Source organism: Pseudophryne corroboree, chromosome 5 (assembly GCF_028390025.1).
Source record: "Pseudophryne corroboree isolate aPseCor3 chromosome 5, aPseCor3.hap2, whole genome shotgun sequence".
Classification (NCBI taxonomy): Eukaryota; Metazoa; Chordata; class Amphibia; order Anura; family Myobatrachidae; genus Pseudophryne; species Pseudophryne corroboree.
Window position 1 is genome coordinate 112182393 of NC_086448.1, and position 19914 is coordinate 112202306.

The 19914-nt window shown below is 49.1% G+C and overlaps 1 protein-coding gene across 1 annotated transcript in view; it reads right to left on the reverse strand.

Annotated features, from left to right (window-relative positions):
- Positions 1 to 16284: 16284 nt before the first annotated feature.
- DNAJC1 (DnaJ heat shock protein family (Hsp40) member C1) overlaps positions 16285 to 19914 on the reverse strand; it is a 274628-nt gene continuing 270998 nt past the window's right edge. Inside the window, exon 12 of the mRNA XM_063921576.1 lies at positions 16285 to 16500. Within this exon, the coding sequence (XP_063777646.1) occupies positions 16432 to 16500 (69 nt within the window). The 3' untranslated portion in view covers positions 16285 to 16431. The remainder of the gene's footprint in view (positions 16501 to 19914) is intronic.

The following is a 19914-nucleotide window of genomic DNA, read 5'->3' on the forward strand; positions in this document are numbered from 1 at the left end:
ATTTTCAAAGCCCTGACTACATCTAGTAACTTGGAGTCCTCCAAGTCCCTAGTAGCCGCAGGCACCACAATAGGTTGGTTCAAATGAAACGCTGATACCACCTTAGGGAGAAATTGGGGACGAGTCCTCAATTCTGCCCTGTCCATATGGAAGATCAGATAAGGGCTTTTACACAACAAAGCCGCCAATTCTGACACACGCCTAGCCGAAGCTAAGGCCAATAGCATGACCACTTTCCACGTGAGATATTTTAGCTCCACGGTCTTAAGTGGCTCAAACCAGTGGGATTTCAGGAAATCCAACACAACGTTAAGATCCCAAGGTGCCACTGGAGGCACAAAAGGGGGCTGAATATGCAGCACTCCCTTAACAAACGTCTGAACTTCAGGCAGTGAAGCCAGTTCTTTTTGAAAGAAAATAGATAGGGCCGAAATCTGGACCTTTATGGATCCTAATTTTAGGCCCATAGTCACTCCTGACTGTAGGAAGTGCAGGAATCGACCCAGCTGGAATTCTTCTGTAGGGGCCTTCCTGGCCTCACACCAAGCAACATATTTTCGCCATATACGGTGATAATGTTGTGCTGTCACGTCTTTCCTAGCCTTTATCAGCGTAGGAATCACTTCATCTGGAATGCCCTTTTCCGTTAGGATCCGGCGTTCAACCGCCATGCCGTCAAACGCAGCCGCGGTAAGTCTTGGAACAGACAGGGCCCCTGCTGTAACAGGTCCTGTCTGAGAGGCAGAGGCCATGGGTCCTCCGAGATCATTTCTTGTAGTTCTGGGTACCAAGTTCTTCTTGGCCAATCCGGAATGATGAGTATAGTTCTTACTCCTCTCTTTCTTACAATCCTCAGTACCTTGGGTATGAGAGGAAGAGGAGGGAACACATAAACCGACTGGTACACCCACGGTGTCACTAGTGCGTCCACAGCTATCGCCTGAGGGTCTCTTGACCTGGCGCAATATTTTTTTAGCTTTTTGTTGAGACGGGACGCCATCATGTCTACCTGTGGCCGTTCCCAACGATTTACAATCAGCGTGAAAACTTCTGGATGAAGTCCCCACTCTCTCGGGTGGAGGTCGTGCCTGCTGAGGAAGTCTGCTTCCCAGTTGTCCACTCCCGGAATGAACACTGCTGACAGTGCTAGCACGTGATTCTCCGCCCATCGAAGAATCCTTGTGGCTTCTGCCATCGCCATCCTGCTTCTTGTGCCGCCCTGTCGGTTTACATGGGCGACCGCCGTGATGTTGTCTGACTGAATCAGCACCGGTTGGTTTTGAAGCAGGGGTTCTGCTTGACTCAGGGCGTTATAAATGGCCCTTAGTTCCAAAATATTTATGTGAAGGGATGTCTCCAGACTTGACCACTGTCCTTGGAAGTTCCTTCCCTGAGTGACTGCCCCCCAACCTCGGAGGCTTGCATCCGTGGTCACCAGGACCCAGTCCTGTATGCCGAATCTGCGGCCCTCGAGAAGATGAGCACTCTGCAGCCACCACAGCAGAGACACCCTGGCCCTCGGGGACAGGGTGATCAGCCGATGCATCTGAAGATGCGATCCGGACCACTTGTCTAACAGATCCCACTGAAAGATCCTTGCATGGAACCTGCTGAAGGGAATTGCTTCGTAAGAAGCTACCATCTTTCCCAGGACTCGCGTGCAGTGATGCACCGACACCTGTTTTGGTTTCAGGAGGTCCCTGACCAGAGATGACAATTCCTGGGCCTTCTCCACCGGGAGAAACACCTTCTTCTGTTCTGTGTCCAGAATCATGCCCAAGAACAGCAGCCGCGTCGCAGGAATCAGCTGCGACTTTGGGATATTTAGAATCCAGCCGTGCTGTTGCAGCACTTCCCGAGATAGTGCTACGTTGATGCAATAACCGCCCTGAGCGATTCCATTTTGAACTTGAACTTCCTTACATAAGTGTTCAAGGATTTTAAATTTAGAATGGGTCTCACCTGCTGGAGGTAAAGCTTGTGAATAGCCGCCAGCACTACCTCCCTTTCCCTGGGAGCCGCTGGCAAGGCTGATTTGAGGTAACGGCGAGGGGGAGTCGCCTCGAACTCCAGCATGTATCCCTGAGATACCACTTGTAGAACCCAGAGATCCACCTGTGAGCGAACCCACTGGTCGCTGAAGTTCCGGAGACGGGCCCCCACCGCACGCATGACACCTGTGGAGCCCCAGCGTCATGCGGTGGACTTAGTGGAAGCAGGGGAGGATTTTTGTTCCTGGGAACTGGCTGTCTGGTGCAGCTTTTTCCCTCTACCCCTGCCTCTGGGCAGAAAGGATGCGCCTCTGACCCGCTTGCCTTTTTGAGGCCGAAAGGACTGTACTTGATAATACGGTGCTTTCTTAGGCTGTGAGGAAACCTGAGGTAAAAAAGTCGACTTCCCAGCTGTTGCTGTGGATACGAGGTCCGAGAGACCGTCCCCAAACAATTCCTCACCCTTATAAGGCAAAACCTCCATGTGCCTTTTAGAATCAGCGTCACCACAATCCCGTTTCTCGCTCCCACGCTCAACCTTTTATCAATTCTTGCAGATACGCCACTTTTTTGCCTCTACCTCCGGAACACCACCCGTGGGAGGTAAAACGAGCTTTGAATCCCTCTGCTGTACCTGTCGATCAACTAAAGGCTTACTCTCAACTATATATCAAATCTTATTAGCTCACAACTCGCCCCTGAAGGAACCCCACGAAGTAGCATGGGAACGAGAGGTAGGTGAAACCCTGACGACAGATGAATGGTCAGAGATCAGGCAAGAAATTTCCACGAGCTCCATTGCGGTCCGAATTAAAGAAAATTCCTACAAATTATATTACCGATGGTACCTGGTACCATCGCGTCTCCATTCAATCTACCCCTCCTGCTCAGATAACTGTTGGCGTCAATGTGGCCGGCGTGGAACCCTGCTGCATATTTGGTGGAACTGCCCGCAAATTAAGGGATATTGGACTAGGGTCCATAGACTTATTTTTAAGGTCCTCGGACTGACGATCCCGAGGTCTCCCTTCTATTCCCTGCTCTCTCGCCCGATACCTCACACCCCCCGCCACCAACAAAAGCTAATTAAGCATATTTTAAATACGGCCAAATGCCAAATCGCGGCCAACTGGAAATCTCTGTCACCCCCCACGATCCCTGCTACCATTAACGCTATATGGCAAACCTATAGACTGGAACGTATTACAGCGGTTCTCCGGGACACCCCAGACAATTTTACCAATACGTGGTCACCCTGGACGTCACACTTCGGTGCTGAACCTCCACTAACTACCATATAAGATAAAGGGAACCATTACAATACCCTATCCAACTGAGGATAATCTGATGTACTGCCCAGGCGACTGGGACCGCCCGACCATTCCCCCCTTACCTCCCTTTCCAATCCTCCCTCCCCTCTTTTTTCTTCCCCCTCCTTTCCTCTTTTCTCTTCCACTTCTAATCTTACGCTTACTCTTTGTTACTCTTTTATAGGCTATAATGCTTCATTAAGAGTTATTCCTTCGCCCTTAGTTACAGTACACACCACAAGTATTACACTATCTATCGGCAACTTTTTATACATTGGCATGCATGCCGGTTTGAATTCTCACTCTCTCAATGTTGTACATAGATAGATATGCTGTCACTGTTATTTAACAGTTAATTGCGATATGTACCGATGTGTGATACCTGTAATGTATTTCTTACGAATATCTTGTTAAAAGTACAAAACTCAATAAAACTTTTTCTCAAAAAAGAAAAAAAAAAAAAGAAAAAAAAGAATCAGCGTCACCTGTCTACTGCCGAGTCCATAATACTCTCCTGGCAGAAATGGACATTGAATTAATTCTAGATGCCAGCCGGCAAATGTCCCTCTGTGCATCCCTCATGTACAAGACAACGTCCTTTATATGCTCTATGGTTAGCAAAATAGCATCCCTGTCGAGGGTATCAGTGTTGTCTGACAGGGTATCAGACCATGCTGCTGCAGCACTACACATCCATGCTGAAGCAATAGCAGGTCTCAGTATAGTACCTGAGTGTGTATATACAGACTTCAGGATAGCCTCCTGCTTTCTATCTGCAGGCTCCTTTAGGGCGGCCGTATCCTGAGACGGCAGTACCACCCTTTTAGATAATCGTGTGAGCGCCTTGTCCACCCTAGGGGATGTCTCCCAGCGTAACCTATCCGTTGGCGGGAAAGGGTACGCCATCAGTAACCTCTTAGAAATCACTAGTTTCTTATCAGGGGAACACCACGCTTCTTCACACAATTCATTTAATTCATCAGATGGGGGAAAAGTCACTGGCTGCTTTTTCTCCCCAAACAATACCCTTTTTAGTGGTAACCGGGTTAATGTCAGAAATGTGCAACACATTTTTCATTGCCGTAATCATGCATCGGATGGCCCTTGTGGACTGTACATTTGTCTCATCCTCGTCTACACTGGAGTCAGACTCCGTGTCGACATCTGTGTCTGCCATCTGAGCTAGCGGGCGTTTTTGAGCCCCTGATGGCCTCTGAGACGCCTGGGCAGGCGCGGGCTAAGATGCCGGCTGTCCCAAGGCCGTTACGTCATCAAACCTTTTATGTAAAGAGTTGACACTGTCGGTTAATACCTTCCACATATCCATCCACTCCGGTGTCGGCCCCATAGGGGGCGACATCACACTTATCGGCTCCTGCTCAGCCTCCACGTAGCCCTCCACATCAAACATGTCGACACAGCCGTACCGACACACCGCACACACACAGGGAATGCTCTGACTGAGGACAGGACCCCACAAAGTCCTTTGGGGAGACAGAGAGAGAGTATGCCAGCACACACCACAGCGCTATATAACACAGGGATTTTCACTATACTGAGTGATTTTTCCCAATAGCTGCTTATTAACACCAATTTGCGCCTAAATTTATGTGCCCCCCCTCTCTTTTTTACCCTTGTTGTACTGTATACTGCAGGGGAGAGCCTGGGGAGCGTCCTTCCAGCGGAGCTGTGAAGAGAAAATGGCGCTGGCTGTGCTGAGGAAGATAGCCCCGCCCCCTCAGCGGCGGGCTTCTCCCGCTTTTTATAATGTTAATGGCGTGGGGGTTTTTGCACATATACAGTGTTATACACTGTATTATGTGCTATTTGTGCCAAAAGGTAAACTAATTGCTGCCCAGGGCGCCCCCCCCCCCCAGCGCCCTGCACCCAACAGTGACCGGAGTGTGTGGTGTGCTATGGGAGCAATGGCGCACAGCTGCAGTGCTGTGCGCTACCTTAATGAAGACAGGAGTCTTCAGCCGCCGTTTTTCATCTTTATCTTCCGTCTTCTGGCTCTGCAAGGGGGACGGCGGCGCGGCTCCGGGAACAGACGATCGAGGTCGGGCCCTGTGTTCGATCCCTCTGGAGCTAATGGTGTCCAGTAGCCTTAGAAGCACAAGCTAGCTGCAAGCAGGTAGGTTTGCTTCTCTCCCCTCAGTCCCTCGTAGCAGTGAGTCTGTTGCCAGCAGATCTCACTGAAAATAAAAAAACCTAACAAATACTTTCTTTTCTAGTGAGCTCAGGAGAGCCCACTAGGTGCATCCAGCTCTGGCCGGGCACAGATTCTAACTGAGGTCTGGAGGAGGGGCATATAAGGGAGGAGCCAGTGCATACCAGATATAGTACCTAATCTTTCTTTTAAGAGTGCCCAGTCTCCTGCGGAGCCCGTCTATTCCCCATGGTCCTTACGGAGTTCCCAGCATCCACTAGGACGTCAGAGAAATATAGGGGGTACAAACACCAAAATAAGGACTGCTATGGGTGAGAGGTGATGGTACTGGGAAAGAGGTGCAAGGTTAGAGGCGGAACCAGCGGTGGTGCTAGGGGGCACCAGCCAAAATCTTGCCTAGGGCATCATATTGGTTAGGGCCGGCTCTGGCTGAATAGTTTACCTCTGCTGCTGGATGAAAGAAATTATAATCTCTTTCGTCCAGCAGCAGGGGTAAGCTATTCAGCTCTGCTCTGGAGGTGCACAGTTGTGATTACCTCACTGCGATGTCGGCACCTGCAATCCCTATCTAATTTAAATGTCCGTGCCTCCAACCAACCTTCCTTAGTCTCATTCGGCTCCTCTCCCAGCACATCACAGTGACTGATGGTGCAGGAGAGGAGACTTTGGTGAATGCGCTGGAGCTCCGGCACCCGGCAGCTGTCCAATGTGCTCAGTCTGACAGGGCCCGGACCGGAAGCAGCTGGCGTCACATGTTAAACTGCCCTGTAATGGGGTCCCCTCCGGAGAGCAGCCTGTGTCGGGTGGATGGGTAGCCGCAGCAGAGAGTGCATGACGGCACTCACTGAGCCCTCCTGAGTCTGGCGCACAATGTCGGGCCGGCCCTGTGCTGATGATCGTCGCGCGGGACCCGGCCATTGATCCCGGCGCCGGTATGTTTAGGGGGGGCGTTCGCCCTAATCAACCCCCGCTAAATCCGCCACTGGACTGGAGCTGATATAGAGAGGGTGGGGGACAGGATTTATTGGTAATTTATTGTTCTGCAAACTCTGAGCCAGAGACAAGCTGTTCTTAGCACTGGTCACCACTACTGCGAATACTATATGTGTGTATCCGGCAACTGAGAGCATGAGAAACGTGTCCACCTTTTAACCAAAGCATTTGAATTTGCAGCCCAGCTCTTTTTGTTTATTTTTTTTTTCTATAGATAATACACTGTTTCAGCCAATCAGCTTAGGACCTGCTCAGCTAGAGTGCGAATGACCACAGGGCATCTATTAACTGAAAGACATAATCACTGCAATCACAGACTAAGGCCCAGATTTATCAAGCTTTGGGGAGTGATAAAATATGAGCCAATCAGCTCCTAACTGCCATGTCACAGGCTGTGTTTCAAAAATGACAGTTAGGAGCTGGTTAGTTGGTACTTTATCACCGTACAATTTATCAATCTCTGAGGCATGATAAATCTGGCCCTTACTATACTATTACTAGATACACAACGGATGGAGGAGACTGAGGGAAGGTTAGGGAGATGTGAATTCCTTCAGGTAAATACTCAGTGTTAATAACCCAAGTCATAGTACAATTACAGGTCAGGGGCAGGCAAACTATGGAGCTAGACAGAGGCCCAGTAAGAAGGTGGTCAAAAGAACGTCACTTTTATAGAGAGGAGAACAGTTCATTAATAGTAAAACTCATGATATGTGAGAGGAAGCTAAACTAGGGCTGCTATGAATACTCAGACTCACAGGTACATGCATGGAGCACACTTTAGGTCTTTCCTTGCAGATAATACTGGCATCAGAGGATGCAACATCATAAAGATGGGACAGACAGATACAGAAGAGAGTTTAGGCCGGATGTAATGCCGCCCGAGTTCGGCAGCTGTGCGTGATATCGGCCGAACCCGGACAATCTATTTAAAGGGGCAGTCACAAGGCCAAACCATGCCTTGTAAGTGATTGACCCTTTAAAAAAAAGTCCAAGTTCGGCTGGCATCCCGCTTGGCCGCCGAACTCGGGCTGTATTACATCCGGCCGTTTATCTCCATTACAACAAACTGGAATGGCCATCTGTATAGAGAAGCTAAAGCTCTGGTATTAATTAACAGGCACCATGGGCAGTGAAGTTCCTTTTCGCACCTCGTGGCAGTGTGATGGGAGTGTAGCCAGAGTTCTGCGCTATCCTGCCGCCTGCATACAGTGAAGGAAACACCGTGTCTGATGGAGCTCTTGCAGGAAAACTGTAGGCAGTGCGGCGATGACAGTTGTGGCTGTAGAAGGAAACAGTAGGCAGTGTGGCAATGATAGTTGCGGCTGTAGAAGGAAACAGTAGGCAGTGTGGATTCCTGATTAAAGCCCTATGGATATTTGCGTTAGCGTAAAGTAGTAAATCTGGCTCCGTGGCTTCCCGTAGTTACATTAACTTTGCAACAACTCCGGATCAGACCCCAGGTAGGCACATCTGCTTAGAAATCATTCCTTAGCACGAGTGCGTCGTCGTTCTCTTTTCTGTTAGAGACTAGAACAAAGAACAAGACCTCCCCAGTAGTTCACACACAAAGGGGACAGCTAACGATCCACAGTGTGTTCATTTGCAATTCTGCAGTACTCTGTATCTCCGCTGCTCCATATCAGCCTTCTAGTCACATCCTTGCTGTTCAAATTCTAGTTATCAAAACCAAGTGGCACTGGTCAGGTTACAGTTATGTGGGGGCTAGTATAAATGTGCTGCCATCAACCTGACAGCAAGGGAGCACTGCGGTGTAGGCAGAACATGAGCCAAGAGCTACCATGCACATAAGCAGCCGCAATCATATCCAATGACAACGTGAAGCAAACTCACAGAGTGAGTCAATCACGACCACTCGCGTGCACTGTAATGAATCAGCACTATGCAAGGTAGCATTAAGCGGGTTACAGTGATATGTAAATGAGATGCTGGATGATAAATACAGTTTCCCAGAAAGATTTTACAGTGATCCAGTAGCCCTATGATAACTGGGTGTTTGTAATCTTTGCAATGATTTCACTTTAGCTATGACTTCTTCCCGATATGTGCAAATGAGGAAGGGATCAGGTACTGGATATAAAATAAAAGAGACCACAGACTAAACATGTGACAGCAACAGTGGCGTGCAGTGAGCTCAGTGACTGGTGAGGCATGCCCACTAAAGCCGCCGCTATGGTCGCTGCCAGAGGCGGGTTTAAACCTCACGGGGCCTTAAGCAACACACGGATTTGGGGCCCCCTTCCTCATACAAGCCATAGCACTATATCATGTCATCACCGCCCCTGGCTGTGCCCGCTGTGCTTGTGTCTCCTTCTACCTGCACTACAGCAGTAGGGGGCAGATTCTGGAGCCTCCTCTCGGACAGCATGGGGACAGACTCTGTTCAACTCCATTCTCCGCCAGCAGCAGCAGGTCTCCCAACAGCTGCGCTGCTGCTTGTGATGGAGACTGGAAACAAGCAGAGTCATCCCTGGCCAGCAGTACCAGTCTAGGAATGGGCTCTACCTGGCGCAGTTTAGGAACAGGCTGCACGCCGGGAGGGTTAAGGGGGGTTGTCGGGATCCTGCACCTCGGGATGATGCTGTCGGTATTCTGACCGTCATCATCTCAAGTGCCAGGATTCTGATACCATCCCTCACAGTGGTCGAAGTGGAATTTTGAAGTGGGGATATGGAAAAGTGAAGGTTGCAATTATGTGCGCGCCGAAGGCGCGTGCGCTCCGGATAAGGGGGCGTGGCAACTCACAAGTGGGCGTGTCCTTCAGTGTAGTTTACCACACCATATACCCCTTATATACCACAATAGTAGGACCCCTTATACTGTCTAGTACTGGTGCCCATTTCACATTATACCACACAGTATATGCGGAAATTCACATTATAGCACACTGAATGAGCCGAAATTCACATTATAGCACACAGAATGAGCCAAAATTCACATTATAGCACACGGTATGAGCCAAATTCACATTATAGCACCCGGTATGAGTCGAAATTCACATTATAGCACCCGGTATGAGTCGAAATTCACATTATAGCACCCGGTATGAGCTGAAATTCACATTATAGCACACAGAATGAGACAAAATTCACATTATAGCACACGGTATGAGCCGAAATTCACATTATAACACATGGTATGAGCCGAAATTCACATTATAGCACACGGTATGAGCCGAAATTCACATTATAGCACACGGTATGAGCCAAAATTCACATTATAGCACCCGGTATGAGCCGAAATTCACATTATACTGTAGCACACAGAATTAGCCAAAATTCACATTATGCTACATGTAATGAGAAAAAATTCAGGGAAAGTGACAGCAGGGACATAGGGAAAGGGGGAGTAACATGGAGAGGGACAAGGAAAGTGACAGCAGGGACATAGGGATGGGGAGAGTGACAGCAGGGTCATAGGGATAGGGAAAGTGACAGCAGGAATATAAGGACAGGGAGAGTGACAGCAGGGACATAGGGATAGGGAGAGTGAAAGAGGGACAGGGAAAGTGACAGCAGGAGAGCCGCTTATACACGTCACACCACAGGAGAGCCACTTATACACGTCACACCACAGGAGAGCCACTTATACACGTCACACCACAGGAGAGCCACTTATACACGTCACACCACAGGAGAGCCGCTTATACACGTCACACCACAGGAGAGCCGCTTATACACGTCACACCACAGGAGAGCCGCTTATACACGTCACACCACAGGAGAGCCACTTATACACGTCACACCACAGGAGAGCCACTTATACACGTCACACCACAGGAGAGCCACTTATACACGTCACACCACAGGAGAGCCGCTTATACACGTCACACCACAGGAGAGCCGCTTATACACGTCACACCACAGGAGAGCCGCTTATACACGTCACACCACAGGAGAGCCGCTTATACACGTCACACCACAGGAGAGCCGCTTATACACGTCACACCACAGGAGAGCCGCTTATACACGTTACACCACAGTAGATCCGCTTATACATGTTACACCACAGTAGAGATGCTTATACACGTCACACCACAGGAGAGCTGCTTATACACGTCACACTACAGGAGAGCCGCTTATACACATTACACCACAGTAGAGACGCTTATACACGTTACACCACAGTAGAGACGCTTATACACGTCACACCACAGGAGAGCCGCTTATACACATTACACCACAGTAGAGACGCTTATACACGTCACACCACAGTAGAGATGCTTATACACGCTACACTACGGAAGAGACGCTTATACACGTCACACCACAGAAGAGACGCTTATACACGTCACACCACAGAAGAGACGCTTATACACGTCACATCACAGAAGAGACACTTATACACGTCACATCACAGAAGAGACGCTTATACACGATACACCACAGAGGAGACGCTTATACATGATACACCACAGAAGAGCCGTTTATACACATTACACCACAGGAGAGCCGCTTATACACGTTACACCACAGTAGAGACGCTTATACACGCTACACTATGGAAGAGCCGCTTATACACGTCACACCACAGGAGAGCCGCTTATACACGCTACACTACGGAAGAGCCGCTTATACACGTCACACCACAGGAGAGCCGCTTATACACGTCACACCACAGGAGAGCCGCTTATACACGTCACACCACAGGAGAGCCGCTTATACACGTCACACCACAGGAGAGCCGCTTATACATGTCACCCCACAGGAGAGCCGCTTATACAAGTTACACCACAGTAGAGACTATTTATACACGTCACACCACAGTAGAGATGCTTATACACGCTACACTACGGAAGAGACGCTTATACACGTTACACCACAGGAGAGACGCTTATACACGTTACACCACAGTAGAGACGCTTATACACGTTACACCACAGTAGAGACGCTTATACACGTCACACCACAGGAGAGCCGCTTATACAAGTTACACCACAGTAGAGACGCTTATACACGTCACACCACAGTAGAGATGCTTATACACGCTACACTACGGAAGAGCCGCTTATACACGTCACACCACAGGAGAGCCGCTTATACACGTTACACCACAGGAGAGCCACTTATATATGTTACACTACGAAAGAGCCACTTGGGGAGAGGGACGGAGCTGAGGGGAGATAAGGCAAAATAGCACGCACCCACGGAAAATGATGAGCAACCATGGGGCCACCCGGCCATATACAGGCCCTTATACTCACCCCCGCTGGTGGCTCACCTGGTGTATGACTATGTTGCGATCACCCCCGCTGGCGGCTCATCTGGTGTATACATACATCACATGAGTCGCCAGCGGGGGTGAGCGCAGCAGTCTCAGCGGAGCCCCAGGCACAGCACTGCAGCTTCCCACAGCCGACACTCAATGAGCCACCAGCAGGGGGTGGGGGGGAGCGCAGTATAGCGTCCGTGAAGCCCCGGGCACGGCCCAGCACTACAGCTTCCCCCAGTCGCCCAATACCCCAGAGACCAGGAGGCTGACTGTGAGCTGGGGGTGGAGCCACGTAAATTCCTCGGCCCGCAGCTCCACCCCCAGCTCACAGTCAGCCTCCTGATCTGTTGTGTGTGCAGCCACTGCGACGTAATTACGTCACGGCACCCACCGGCAAAAAGATAAGATTGGCGCCACTGGATGGGGGGAGTTTGGGAGTTTACAAGCTACTCACCAGTCACCAATAGCGGCTGTGGTCTCTCACATATTCCCAGATGCTGCGGCCAAGCCTCTGCAACTTCTCCTGCGCTCCCTCCAGCTGACAGCCCAGCTCAGCTGGCGGGTGAACGGCGGGCGGCAGTGAGGGGGGGGGGGGGGGGAATGAGAAATGAGCAGCTGTGATGAGCAGCGGGGGGGGGGGCTGGGGGTGATGAGAGGTGAGCTTTGGGCTGGTGACTTTAATGAGCGGCGCCGGGGTTGATGACTTTAATGAGTGGGGGTGGGGGTGATGAGCGGCACCAGCGGGGGTGATGGGGGGCACCAACGGTGATGAACATCTTTCACAACAAAATTCTAACCAGGGTAAATGAGATTGGGAACTCAAGTTCGGGAGACCAATAACTAATGGGCCCTACACATTATACGATGTGCCGCCGAGGTGCCCGACGGCCGACCCGGCGGCGGGGGGGGCAGTGACGGGGGGAGTGAAGTTTCTTAACTCCCCCCGTCACCCGGCTCCGTAGACTTGCAGGCCAATATGGACGATCTCGTCCATATTGGCCTGCATGTACAGCCAACATGTCACCAGCGATGAACGAGCGCGGGGCCGCGCATCGTTCATCGCTGGTGACTCCACACTGCACGATATGAACGTTATCTCGTTCATTAATGAACGAGATCGTTCATATCGTGCAGTAATATCGGACAGTGTGTAGGGCCTATTATACAATCACTTGATAAAAAGTTATTACCCTATATATATATATATGAGAGTCTGGTTCCCTCAATGAGAACATGCTGGGTACTGGAGAGCTGAATAAGTGTACCACTCACTGGCGGTGAGCGGGGTGGGGGGTGTTTGATGAGCAGCACCAGTGGGAGGGGGGAGTGATGAGCATGATGAGCAGCACCAGCGGGGGGGGGGGGGGGGGGGGGGAGTGATGAGCAGCACCAGCGGGAGGGGGGAGGGGGGGGATGTGATGAGCAGCACCAGCGGGAGGGGGGGGGGGGTGATGAGCAGCACCAGCGGGAGGGGGGGGGGTGGGTGATGAGCATCACCAGCAGGGGGGGGGAGTGATGAGCAGCAGCAGCGGGAGGGGGGGGCGATGAGCAGCACCAGCGCGGGAGGGGTGGGGGTGGTGAGCAGCACCAGCGGGAGGGGGGGGTGATGAGCAGCACCAGCGGGGGGGGGGGGGGGGGGGGTTGGGGAGTGATGAGCAGCAGCAGCGGGGGGGGGGGGGGGGGGGGGAGTGATGAGCAGCACCAGCGGGTGGGGGGGTGAGGGTGATGAGAAGCACCAGCGGGGGGAGTGATGAGCAGCAGCAGTGGGGGGGGCGTGATGAGCAGCACCAGTGGGGGAAGGGGGGAGTGATGAGCAGCAGCAGCGGTGAGGGGGGAGTGATGAGCAGCACCAGCGGGAGGGGTGATGAGCAGCACCAGCGAGGGGGGGGGGGTGATGAGCAGCTGCAGGGGGGGGGGGGGGCGGCGATGAGCAGCAGTACCAGGGGGGGGGGGGGGGGGGAGTGATGAGCAGCAGCACCATCAGGGGGGGGGGGTTTGGGTAACGAGCAGCAGCACCAGCGGGGGGGGGGGTTGGGGGGAGTGATGAGCAGCAGTACCAGGGTGGGAGTGATGAGCAGCAGCACCAGCGGGGGGGGGGGGGGGGGGGATGGGATGGAGTGATGAGCAGCAGCACCAGCGGGGGGGTGATGAGCAGCAACACCAGCGGGGGGAGTGATGAGCAGCAGCACCAGCGGGGGGGTGGGGGGCGGATGGAGTGTTGAGCAGCAGCACCAGCGGGGGGAGTGATGAGCAGCAACACCAGCGGGGGGGGCGGATGGAGTGATGAGCAGCAGCACCAGCGGGGGGTGGGGGGCGGATGGAGTGTGGAGCAGCAGCACCAGCGGGGGGGGGAGTGATGAGCAGCAACACCAGCAGGGGGGGGGGGGCGGATGGAGTGATGAGCACCAGCGGGGGGCGGATGGAGTGTTGAGCAGCAGCACCAGCGGGGGGCGGGGGGGAGAGAGATGAGCAGCAACACCAGCAGGGGGGGGGGGGGGGGGGCGGATGGAGTGATGAGCAGCAGCAGCACCAGCGGGGGGTGGGGTGAGCGGATGGAGTGATGAGCAGCAGCACCAGCGGGACTGGAGGTGATGAGCGGAGCCGGCGGTTTTGCGGGTGATCAGCGGCGCTGAGCGGGGGGGGGGGTGAAGTCAGCAGCGCCCATCGCCATGGTCTCTTCGGCATAACTGCAGGAGGAACGGAAGTGGCCAGCGGGATTCGAGTCGGTAGTAGCCGATGAGCGTACAGGGAAAGTAGGCTGGTCCACATGGTGAGCACAAATTCTAGTACCCAATCATATTTGAATCAGTGACAGGGGCGTGCATTCATATGGGCTGATGGCACGCCCCTGTCACTGAGGCACATATACTAGTGCCGCTTATACTTCTTTTTTTAATGGGCTTTTACAGCCCTCTCCTTGGCCCCGCCCCCTGCCAGCCCCTTGCTTCCGGCCCTTTGTCATTATACACAGGAGGCACCGCTCTCGGTGCCTCTAAAAACATTTTTAACCTGTTTTAAAATATAGAAATGATTACAATAATATAAAGCATATACTTAGGACACAGAATATGTGTCATAAGTATCTTTTTTATATTATTGTAATCATTAATGACAGGGGAGATTGACAGGGGAGGCACTGCCTCCCCTGACTGCACGTCCCTGGACAGCAACTACCTGCTAATAAAATCTATTTGCTGATCTATGGAGTGTGTCATTCATTTCTATGTGATTGGCTCTATTTAAGCCTGGAGACACAAGCTAACCAGGCATTCCAGTGTGTATATAATACCTGCTGCTTCTTTCTTGGGTTGATCTGGAATGCTGTAGGAATGTACAGCCAAAACCTGTAGAGTGGAAAATACAAAGCATTGCCCATTTCCAGAGTCACAGACAATGACAAAATAACATACCCCAGCGGATGGGAATACCAAGACTTTCATTGTTCATCTCCCCTAATGAGTGACGCAGGTGGGTCCAGCTTTCATGGGGTACTCACCATAAATCAGGGGCTTTCCGACTGCTGATAGGTCATGTTTCTTTGAATTTTCTGGATTTCTTTAATCATGCACAGGTGATTTAATGATTTTTTTTGCCTGGGTCAGTAATTGATACACAGACAGGGACACTGAAAACATGACCTGTTAGGGGAATTTGAGGACTGCAGTGAAAAACCCTTCCATATATAATCAGTTTCTTGTTAAATAGTAAATTAAAGTGAACTTCCACCTAGATGCATCTATCATGGACATACAGATTTGCGATTTAGCAGCACCAAGGGTCCCATCAGAGACTACTAGAACAATGCACGGGTACCGGAATACTTTACATGCACTTTTTTGAGTGCAATTTAGTCACTAATCTGGCTAGAACAGCAAAAGACACAGTTCGGAGTGACCCGCACCATGCCTCGCGCTAAGTATCGCTTCATCTGCAAATTTCTGGCAATTGCTTTATGCCAAAACTGTTAAGCTGGTGTGTCTAGTACACAATAAATATTCAGGAAAACAAACAGTAGTACTGGAATTGCAACCAGTGGTGGAGCATCTAAGTTACGTCTAGTGTCTCACGCCATATGGTAATCCAATACTAGGTGAATGAGCACACCTCTGTACCAGCAATCCACCATGCCTGTAACGCGTACCACACATCAGCGCCACAATTCCCCGACGCCCCACAGAGGAATTTCAGCCTGATAAAAATCCTGACTCATTGATCCCGATAACATTTTGGTCGGAATCAGTGAATCAGGAATTTCCAACATGTTGGATTTCCCAGATTACCCTGACCAGGGAAGAACAGAGAATTATGGAAATACAATGCAGATGTATGGGTCTCATTAGTTGTGTCTATATAAGTTCTGCATACAGCAATGTCTAGGCATCAGGAACACACGGTGGGAATTGATACAATTCTGGCAACAGCAGTGGTCCCAAGGAAATTCACTGAAGCGATCACTGAACTTAAAAGAAACAAAGGAAATACTTAAAACTTTCCCTACCCACCACATTTTATTTTTTGTTAATTTTTTGTTTTTACCAAAATACAAAATTTGCTTTTATAAGCGACCATAAGAAGAAGATAAACCAAATTTGGTATAAAAATATTTGTTTTTTAATTATTAAGCACATGATGATGGCAGTTTTAATACATGTATTTAATTCTAAGGCACATGACTGTTGAAAAGAATACTGAGGTCCAATACTGCTCACGCTTCTACCGCCTCTGCTGTCCATCCTCAGCTTTTGGCCTGCTTCCTCTTTTGCACCAGCTCCACTAGCATCTTATACCTGCATACACAGTCTTCCTGCAGGGGAAACAAAAACAGAATTACTGTATATATGATCATCATCCACACATGTTGACGTCTACTCAATAAGGCAAACGTTGCAAGCATACATGAAACAGTTTATGTGAAAAGGCAGAGTCTAACTAGACTTTTTGGTGCCCTGTGCCAGACAGAGAATCGGTGTCCACCCCACCCCTCCTTCCCAATTTTTCCAATAGGAACATAAGGTGCATAACAAAATTTGGACACAAATCCTCTTTATATCACATTCATGCACTTAACTTGAGAGCTCGTTGTTATTCAGTTACAATACCCTTTATTAAATAATACATTTCAATACACTGCCATATCCAGGATTCAAACCCATAACCTGTTGCATCCAGTCAAACCCCTTACTCACTGAGCTATTTGATTTTACTTTGTAAAATATTTAATTCAAATAATAATACAACATGACATAAGCTATGTGCTGAAAAGTATTGCTAATCATGTGCAATTCATTATTTGATCAGAAAGTGTAGCACCGCTATCTATATAAAATAAATAAAAAGAGAAAACAGACATGGGCCATGACACAGCTGAGCAGTCTGGAAAAGGATACAAGGCTATTTCAAAACTATATCAAATGTATACTTTTACCGTATCATAGTTCACAATCATTCCACTAGTGGCCTCCCATCAAATTTACCCAATCATCTGTTTGTATAAAGAAATCTCATAAAGCCAAAGGCTACATTCAGACAAGTGCCCCATACCATCCAAACAGTGTATCCCACACGATAAGTGCCCCATACCATCCAGTGTATCCCACACGATAAGTGCCTCATACCACCCAAACAGTGTAGCACGCACAGCAAGCGCCTCATACCATCCAAACAGTGTATAACGCACGATAAGTGCCTCATACTACCCAAACAATATATCATGTACGATAAGCACCTTATACCACCCACACAGTGTATAGTGCACGCCAAGTGCCTCATGCTACCCAAACAATATATCATGTACGATAAGCGCCTCATACCACCCACAGTGTATAATGCACGCCAAGTGCCTCATGCTACCCAAACAATATATAATGTACGATAAGCGCCTCATACCACCCAGTGTATAATGCACGCCAAGTGCCTCATGCTACCCAAACAATATATAATGTACGATAAGCGCCTCATACCACCCACACAGTGTATAATGCACGCCAAGTGCCCCATAACACTGAGTGTATATCGCACGGCAAGCGCCTCACACCACCCATACAGTGTATCACGCACAAGTGCCCCATACCACCCACACAGTGTATCACGCACAACACATGCCTCATACCACCCAGTGTATCACAAATAACAAGCTCCTCATACCGCCCAAAAGTGTCTAACACACGACAAGCGCCTCTTACCACCAAAACAGTGTATCATGCAAGAGATGCACCCCATACCACCCACACAGTGTATACCACAAGACAAACGCCCCATGTCACCCAAACAGCATAAAACACACGACAAGTGCCTTATACCACCCTCTGACCCATATAGTGTATTATTCCGAAACAAAGGTATGAAAGAGTGTGTACTTTCTAGCATATTTGAGATTGGTCATTAGGAGGACAGGCTGCATACTGGCTAGGCTGTATCTATTTTCCCTCCATATCGGAAACATTTATTTAGCTGCATCTGTTTGCAACTAATTTGTTGCTTTTATCTAGTACTTTCCTGTACTGTAGATACAACTAATTCTCCTGCAATTGGAGGCGGATCCTCTTGAAGCCTCCAGCTTCTGTGAATCTTAATAAGCACTTGTAACTAGGGCCGTCACCTGTTTAGTTCTCACAAAGACAGTCTGCGGCTGTTGGGATCAAAGAAATGGAAAACAGGACACAGGAAAATGATGCAGTGCTGACTGGAGAATGGTCATTGCTGGAATAAGTAAGAGGTTCATTAAAAGGTCAAAGCATCTGCTGCTGTGTTGCTGGTGCAAAGACCAAACGCAGAGAGGACAGAAAGCAAACCCTACAGAGTATAGTGTCAAGAACAGTTGGAGGCTTGGATGGGCAATTTGATTGTTGCATGTGGCTGCAAAAATGTGACCAGGTTTAACCATCTGCTTGGCGTGGTTGCATCAGATGTGACCACGCCAAGCTGGGCTTTCCCTGATATGTCAGAGACGCCTGTGACGTCGATGTCTCTACTCTCCCCAGGATCCAGGCAATGGTGGGAACGGCTGCAAGGTGGATCCTAATAGTATTTCCCATCAGCCTGGGCTGTCTGCAGTACAGCAGCTCCGCCTCCTTCTGCTGTCACTCCCAACCAGCTAGTAGTGATGGGTAATCATTAAGATCGCTTCCTGAAAATGATGGAACAACATAAAAATAAGGTCAGCACCGGCGGCTGTGCGCCCCAGAACAGAGCAACACTTGAATTGCTCTGTCGGGCACAATCTAGTTGCTGTCGGCGCAAACCGCTTGAATTCCCCCCATAGAGGTAAGGAGCAGCATTAGCCTTTTATTATATAGGAGGATAAATACAAACATCTTACGTTTTTAAAAGCATTGTCACCCATGTGTGCCTGCCACCAGTGTAGTATACACTATAGATACAGTGTATACTATTATATATACACTATGTAGATTTATCCTGTTCATTCACTTTGCATTTTGTTAATTGATAAAAATAAACTATTAGCACTTTTGTTTTTGAAAGCATTCTTACTTTGCAGCATTTTTCCCACACCTGCCTAAAACTTTTGCACAGTACTATATATATAAACCGCTATATCCCCCACCCCCCTGTGTGCATTACTCGTTGTTTCAGGGAATTACCATCCCTGTGTTCTTTGGGGGACAGCTGACGCCCTGTGCTAATTCCTAGGGAGTGTCATTAATTTTCTATACGTGGATCCTAGATCATTTGGTGTTGTACACAAGTGGCGCAAATATTTCTCCCCCCTATCATATATATATATATATATATATATATATATAATAGAATTTTTACTAACTGTATAAATCAACTTCCAAAAATGTTCCAAAATTGTTGATTTTTGAAATTATCAAATAATTATAGTAAGTATAGTATAGTATAGTAAGAGCTATTTAACCCTTAATCAGCATTATTTATATAAAAAAAAACCCTGTATATTTGTTAATAAAATTATACTGAATTGGGTTTGAATAGCTATTTACATAATGTGATAATAAAAAAATGAAAATTTGAGGAGCATTTTTGGAAAAAATATTAGTCAGTTAAGTGGTTAAAAGAAAAACAAGATAAACAAATCTAATTAATAAAATAGTGAAGGAAAAGGCAAAAAATAACAAAACTACTGGCATATTATCTTTAACCCTAAATTACAGCGTGTGGTTTTCACCTGTACAAAGCGCTGCCAAAACAGCCAGGAAGCAATGTATAAAGGCTTCACAACAAGCGTCGGTGTGAT